General features: G+C 40.3%; 1 protein-coding gene across 4 annotated transcripts in view; it reads left to right on the top strand.

The window, feature by feature from the left end:
• ibtk (inhibitor of Bruton agammaglobulinemia tyrosine kinase) overlaps positions 1–4,135 on the top strand; it is a 22,749-nt gene extending 18,614 nt beyond the window's left edge. For 3 of the 4 annotated variants that reach the window (XM_046045097.1, XM_046045095.1, XM_046045094.1), the window contains 2 exons: positions 2,425–2,557; positions 2,950–4,135. In XM_046045097.1, the coding sequence (XP_045901053.1) occupies positions 2,425–2,557; positions 2,950–3,075 (259 nt within the window). In that variant the 3' untranslated portion in view covers positions 3,076–4,135. The remainder of the gene's footprint in view (positions 1–2,424; positions 2,558–2,949) is intronic. The other variant, XM_046045096.1, reaches the window with a different exon arrangement.
• The last annotated feature ends 3,758 nt before the right edge of the window (positions 4,136–7,893 follow it).

Raw genomic sequence — 7,893 nt, 5'->3', positions numbered from 1 at the left:
ACTGGTTTTGAGATCAAGAAATAAAAAGGGGAGGTAACAAGAAGTGTTTATGTAAGACTGATTCTCCGGGGATTGCAAAAAAATGATAATAACACTAAATTGTGAGTCTTGACTGCTGACTAGCAGGATCTCCACTAGTTAAATCCTGCTAGACAGAGATCGACAGACGTGACGCCCTGGTCTGAGTGAACAGCTCAAGTTGACCCAGCACAGCTTGGTTGACCTGTCCGCAGACACGGAGTCGCACTGACCTTTGCAAAATCCTCAGACAGCTGGACTAACACAGCACACACAGACAGCAGTGTGAGCTCCATAATTACGCATTTCTTGTTGGATTACATACAACATCTGTCCATGAAGGCAGATGATCTTTCATTGTATATGTGTGGCCGGTGTGTGTGTGTGTGTGTGTGTGTGTGTGTGTGTGTGTGTGTTAGAGAGAAATTAAGTGTTAGGCCATCTCCATGTCAACCATTTTGCTTGCTTTATCTGATGTCATACTTCCTTTGTTATAAGTTTACCCACACTTCATGCAGCAATTTTTTTTAGAGCGGACTTCTAGATATTAAACAGCTGTGTGAGTCACTGTAGAGAAATCTGTGATGTTAATCAGTATTGATAAGGGCAGGCCTCATGTCACAACGGATCATGCAGAACGGGGAACCGGTTTCAGGTTCCTCTTGGTGTTCAGATGAGCAGAGAGACAGACAAGTTCAAGGCTCAGGAATCAGCAGTAACCTCTCATCTGCCTTCTGGGACACTGTTTCCATATCCCAAGTGATGCCTTTATAATCTTTTGATAGACGCCTTTCCCCCCCCCCCATTTCCAGAGGTGTGTCTCTCACACAGACTCTACTTTCCCTACAGCTTTAACATTCACCATATGAGTGATTAGGAATGTTTTTGGCCACATTTATAACAAATTAGTAATTGCCTTCTCCAACCAGTCACATAGCAACTATGAAATAGGAAATCACTTAAGCGCACACAAATCAGACTGCAGGGACTTTATGTAATCATGTGATGTGTCATGTTGAATAAATGTTCAGTGTTCTCGTGGAATAGGAAACAGCAAGACGAGTTGTGTACTGTCAGAGACCAAGAATATAAATATTCAGAGAGGGGAAAAAATGTGTTGTGCGATCTGTTTTTATAGGGAAACATTCTTTGTGTGTATAAAGGCAAATTCGTTTGTATAGCAGTCAGATACAAGGCAGCTTCAAAGGGCTGCTCAAACATATAAACTTTACAAGGAAATGGAAACTTTAAAAGATTTTATTCAAAAAATGTGGACATGTATACAAATTTAGTCCAGTCCTGATATAAAAATGAAAATAAAGACATAAAGCTGGATCATCTGGTGATTTGTTCCACAAGAGTGACAGTAACTGCAAAGAGCTTTTCCAATGATTGCTTTAACTCTTGAAACAGGAGAGTAAATGTTTTGCAGAGGATTTCATATTGTGTAAGCAGGTCAGCTATACATTTTGGGGCTAAACAATTTAGTGATTAATGTACAAGCCGTAAGATTTTTCAACAATTTACTCTCACTGCTCTTATAGCATCGTTTTGGTCGCAGCAGGCAGCTGTGTACAGGTAACATCCTCTTAAAAACCCTCTGTATGTCAAACATGCCCAGTACCAAATGGCAGACAGACAAAGTCGGTGACTAGCTGGACTTACATTGAGCTAATGTTGGTCTGTGTCTGCTCGATGTGTAAATGGGCAACATTTTGCTAACATACTCGGCGAAAAAATAAGTGATTGCGGGTTTAAGATGCTCACATTTCTTATTTTGAGGCTTTAATTAACAGTGGATTAAGATGAGCACCTGTGATGTGAGCTACCGAGAACAACTGACATAGCTGACATAGTCACCAATTAACTAGTATGCCGTGGGAGGAAGCCGGAGAACTCCCACAGATACGGGGAGAACATACAAACTGGGATTGATGCCTGGGACGACCTAGTTTCGAACCCAGGACCTTCTTGCTGTGAGGCGACGGTTCTAACTACTGCACCACGCATATAGAGATGAAACAAAATAGGACCAAGATTCGGACTCTGTGGAACCCCATACGAGCACTTATTTATTTATTATGTAGACCTGAACTCTCCAATAAAGACCAAAAATTCCTCAATTCCTCAGATTTCATTTAAATCAATCAAATTACTGGTCCTCTTAGTCCCACCCAATTTTCCGGTCTACCCAATAATAGTTTGTGATCCTTTTGCTGAACAAGGATAAAAATCTTGCATGCATCTTATTAAAAGGCAGGCAGCTGTTCACACACAGGAGCTTGTCAGTAGTAGTAGACTCAGCCTCTGTCCACGCACTTAAACTCTTGTTGCTAGCACAGAACGGGCACTGATATCCATCCTCCCTCTGTCTGTCTCCCTTTCTCTCTCTGTCTCTCCCCTCAGGCCATGGGTGCTGGGAGCGGTGGGCAGCCCTCCCCTCTCCTCCCTGGTGACCTTTGCCTCCATTGTCGAGGAAGAGAAGCAGCAGGAAGCGGCACTGATCCGCAGCCGTGAGAAGCCGCTGGCGCTCATCCAGGTAACGCGTCTTGTCTGTGCGCGTTAGTTCTCACACACATGACTGAATGTAAGGCTTGTGTGTGAAAACATAGTGTTGGTGTTTCAGGGTGTTATTTAGGCAGTCATTTATCTAATGAACATCAAACTCTGTACAGTGCTGGTTTGAAATGAGCTGCCTCCAGTGTTGTCCATTGACAGCCCTGTCTTCTCTTCTCCAGCTGTCGCCAGGCTTTTGTCAGCGCCTTCACAAAACACTGTTTTTCCCTCCTGTGGCTTTCTGGTTGCCATTATGTAAAACACTCATATTATCATTAAGCTCTAAGTGTCAGCATTTTCTCCTCAACCCTCAAATGACGTGTGGTTTGGTCCCCGTCTCAGTTTCCTTTTCTTGTCTTTTTTTTGTCCTTGTAGATTGAAGAGCGGGCAATCCAAGACCTCCTGTTCCATTATAAGGCGCGTGACAACCCCGATGAGCTGATAGTGGTGGAGAGGTCTTCCAGAGGTCCCATGGCAGCCCCAACCTGGAACAAACACTGATGTTTAACAGCACAGCAGCTACATACCATCAAAGTGAGAACATCCCCTGCAGTTGTCACTCCATGTTGTTGGCAACATCCCCGAAACATAATCAGATCCATGAGTCTGTGTTGAGATGCACTCACACTCATCTGGCCCAATGTTGGATGGGTCGGATACAAATGTAATCCGCAGTGTTACTTTAAGTTTTATTTTACTGCTGCTCAACTTTTTTTTTGTATGTATATGAGTATGTGTGAGAGAATGTTTTTCATAACTGAATGTGGTCCTGAGGAGACGTTTTGGGCCTGGGATTACTGATGCATGTTTTTTGTCGTTTGGTGTCTGCTTGGTGAACCAATAATACGAAAAGTTAACGACTTTCCCAAATAAATATCGTTAGTTATGTGAAGTTAAAGTTGCCAAAGAAATTGACATGTTCAAGCCACAAAATGGGTCCAAACTACATCACCTCGAGGGCTTGTGTGTGTTAAATCAGTGGGAGCTCTCAATGTGATTAAGAAAGTAAGAGTGCCAATTATTAACTGTGGCACAACATCAGCTGTACTTAAGAAGTAAAGTGAGCTGTTTACCAAGGTAGTACATTCAGTTTATGGTCTTTCTCTCTTGATACTTACATTGTTTTGACTGGTTGCTTCAGCTGATTTGCAGTGACGTGGTAACCTTACTGGAATCAGCAGTAAAATATATTATTTAATGCCGTTTTGGTGAATGGTAAATGCTCAGTAGGGTTGATCAGTACCCTTTGAAGTTATTGCTAGTGGTGGTGTGCCTTTATCAAATAATGACCATATTCACACAGACACAACAGCTAAGTTATATTTTTTTCTTCATTATTTAGTTGTTTTATTCTCATTTATTCTTCAGCTTTTCTCCTGGAGCCAACGTAAGCTTGGTAGGTACCTCAGATCTGGACCATGTGATCTTGTCTTCAGATCCGTGTGTGTGTGTGTGTGTGTGTGGTGTGTGTGTGTGTGTGTGTGTGCGCAAGAGAAGGAGAGAGACTTAAGGATGTAAAGAGAAAATGGCATGTAATAAACTCATCTCACCTGTGCAATGATCCTGTTTCCTGTCTCTATTTCAGTATATTAGATTGTAGTAGGCAGAATGAGGAGAGGGAAATTAAATTTTCTAATTTTATTGCTTTTTTGTCTTTTAGTTTAATAGCACAAATGTGGTCCTTTACTGAAAAATGTGGCTCTCACTGCATCTAATAAAGATAACATTTAATCTGCCTGTCTCCTGACACTTTAGCTGCCCTGCATGAGCAAAGGACCATTATCAAGTCTCAGCCTGTGATTAACTGTGATGACCCTGATCTGAACAGCAAGTGTGGCGATTTAGGGATTTTTATTGGCTGTAATTACAGGTAGAGCATCACATCGGAAGTCAGGCTGAGACAGCTCGTGGGGGAAATATTATTTACAGATTAGGATCTATTAGTTGGAGCAGGGCTGACACATGAATCAAAGCCTTAGAGGAAAAGTCCGCCATTTGACATCACTTCACAATGAGCTGGGCAGATACCACAAGCCTGGAAACCAATGTGGAATTTTTCAAAAGGACTGCTCATCCTGAACGTTTGTGCTCTGAATAGAAATGTAGTGTTTCTGCAGGTAATGGAGTGCCACATTACATGTTTTAAAATTAGACCTTGAACCATATGTAGCAGCCATCATAATGTACTTGAGCATGTGCATTTAATGAATACATTTACATTAGCATCCTGGTTTTGATCAGGATGGAATATGATAAAGTTATTCATGTCCTTATTACACGATTCAGTATCCAGGTTTCTGATCATGTGTGTTCAGTCACTATGTTCTGTGCCGACAAAGAAGGTTTAGAAACCTGGATAGAGTGTTTACATGCCACACCATCCTGAATTCTATCAGAGTACTCCAGCTAGCCTACAGAAGTGAAATGCATAAACTTGTTTTTCTGAATTAACAAAATTATTATCTCAGAATTCTGAGTTTTGAAGGGAGGGAAAAATCTGCTCTTGTTTTTCTGAATTAACTAGATACCTCAAAATCCTGTGGGGAAACTCACCTGCATGGAGTATGGGTGCTAATAAGCTTAACCGTGTAATAATTTTACCAGAGGAAAATTTTATTGCTCATTGGTTGCTCTTCTACAGCTCAGGGATCAAAATAGTGATTCTCCTTTCAGTTTAAATGTTGCCTGACCTGTTTCTCATAGGTTGCTCTTAAACTAGGAGAAATAGGTACATTTAGCAGCAGGAGTCATACTTGAGACTTGAGGGAGATACGTTGCTCAGTCTGGCAAATTGTTTTCATTTTTAGGAGAAGAACTACTAATAATAAATTACATTTATATAGCGCTTTATCATAGATACTGAAAGTGAAGTGAAGTTCACAGTGAAGTGGAGGTGACTCACCTCAACCACCACCAATGTGTAGCACCCACCTGGGTGATGCACAGCAGCCATTTAGCGCCAAAACGCTCCCCACACATCAGCTTGAGGCAGAGAAACATTGAGCCAATTACCATGGGGGATAATTAGATGCCGAAAGCCAGGTTGGGAATTTTGCCATGACACCGGGAAACCCCCTACTCTATGCGACAAGTGCCATGGGATCTTTATGACCACAAGGGCTCAGGATCTCAGTTTAACATCTCATCCAAAGGACGGCAGCTCCTACAGCACAGTGTCCCCATCACTGCACTGGGATCTAATTATTAGGACCAGAGGGAAGACTGCCCACTCTTGGCCACGAACACCACTTCCAGCAGCAACTTAGTTTTCCCAGGAGGTATCTCATCCAGGTACTGGCCAAGCCCAAACCTGTTTAGCTTCAGTCAATCAGCAGTAGCACAGTTTACATTGGTATGGCTGCTGGCATCTAGATAAGGTACTATAGAGCAATTACCTCAAACAGGATTTGATTCCCAAACCTGCTGTTCAAAGGTACAGCTACAGTAAACGCCACCCAAATGATTGTCTTTACATATAGTACAATGTTCCTTTACTTATAAAAGTAGAAATACCATATCTCCCACAAAAGTCCCACTACTCAGGTAAAGGTATAAGAACACTTTATACTTTATAAAAGTATAAAGGTCTTGCATAGTGAATGTACTTAAGTATCAAAGTTAAAATTACTCATTCTGTATGACATTGTTGTATTGCAGTTCTTGCATGCATTCAGCCTTTAATATCTAAGTGGTGGGTGTTCCAGTTATGCTGGCTGTGACAATTGATAAATTGAAAAACATGTCATTTGAAAGTGCATTTCAATGATATATTCAATGATATATTGTTTCTTCTTCTCAGCAGGGATCAGATAAACAGCAATAAATCAAATACAGTATTTGAAATGTAGGGGAGTAAAAGTTTAAAGCCCCTTCAAATGAAAGTGCACGTACCTCAACATTTGATTTAAGTACTTCAGTAAAATAACTTTATTTTCCACCCCTAAGTGGGGTCACTAAGACAAAACTGAGACATATCTTGGAGCTTTTTCTCTGATCCCTATTCAGGAGACTTGAATTACACTTATTTATTTAGTAATCTCTTCTTTTGCCAAGTGTAAGACACAGATGAGATTATTTGTAGTTGTTTCTCCTGAGTTTGAGAATTTCAGAATTAAAAGAAAAAACTTTTGGTCTCATCTTAGTGTTAAAAGTAGCTCATTTGTGTCTAGGAAAAATAAAACAAAACAACTAGATTTTGAGATTAATAAAAAAAAAATGGGCAAACATTTTTTTTTTGTGAATGCATTATGTTTTTGTAGTCACCATATCAAGATCTCTTAAAACCAAGATACGGTCTAATCTAGGTTTCTGAAACCAGGTTCCCAGTGGGTATTGTTCGGTTTGGTCAAGTTTGCATTGGTCCCACCCAGAGCCCTTTATTTTTGACAATAACAGCTACAATCACCTACCTTGTGGATTATTTGGCTAACTTTACATTGGAAAATGTGTTCCTCTTGAAAACACAATGTTTAAAATTCATATCAGATTTACCTTTCTAACATTACTTTTAGTAATCCCATGGTACCAGGGTTAATTGATCTTAATGACTAATGTAATCTCTATGACTTCAGATAGAACATACAGGTGATCAATGATTGTCATGTATTAATTTAATAAATCTCCAATAAACTCAGAAAACAGCATGTTAAATGGTTAGTGCCTGTGTACTGTCTTACAATAGTCTACAGCACGATTTATTGTGCTGTTTGGAGATGCTGCAGTCAGTCAGAAAAAGGAGTACGAATGTATGGTTTCCCAGCTGACATGGAGAGGAGGAAAAAATGATTGTCTCACCTCAACAGGAGCAACCTTACAACTAAAGAGGCTAACAACAAAAAAATATGTGAGGTACTTTTTCCACAAAGAAAGAACACATCACTGGCTTAATGTTTGGTTTATTAAAAACATCACTGCAGATAATCTTCAGGCTCCTCTGAACCCCCTATGATTCTAGTGCTGAGAGGGAGAATAAGAGAGAGAAAGGGTTAGACAAACCTACACATCTGTAAAGATTCATCCAGGTCATGGTTATCCAAGAAAAGTTGAATCGTGAGCAACTCGACTTGGTTGTAGATGACGTTTCAGAAAAAGTCCAGTTGCCCTAAATTCCACCAAGTTATGCACTGTTAAGTTTTGGAACTTCATTAACAACTTTTGCTGCTGATGTTGGCATCAGTTACTAGATAGTTTGTTAGCTGTGGGTAAATCAGCCTGAATTGTTGTGTGGAAAATAAGCTCATACAATAAGAAGAGAAGAAATAAGGGATGCAGACAATGAGAAAACGGAAAGAAAATAATATGACATTTTAAGTATGATTT

The sequence above is a fragment of the Micropterus dolomieu genome, linkage group LG03, assembly GCF_021292245.1.
Source record: "Micropterus dolomieu isolate WLL.071019.BEF.003 ecotype Adirondacks linkage group LG03, ASM2129224v1, whole genome shotgun sequence".
NCBI lineage: Eukaryota > Metazoa > Chordata > Actinopteri > Centrarchiformes > Centrarchidae > Micropterus > Micropterus dolomieu.
The sequence above is the reverse complement of the archived record's forward strand: the minus strand, read 5'-3'. Positions and strand labels throughout refer to the sequence as shown.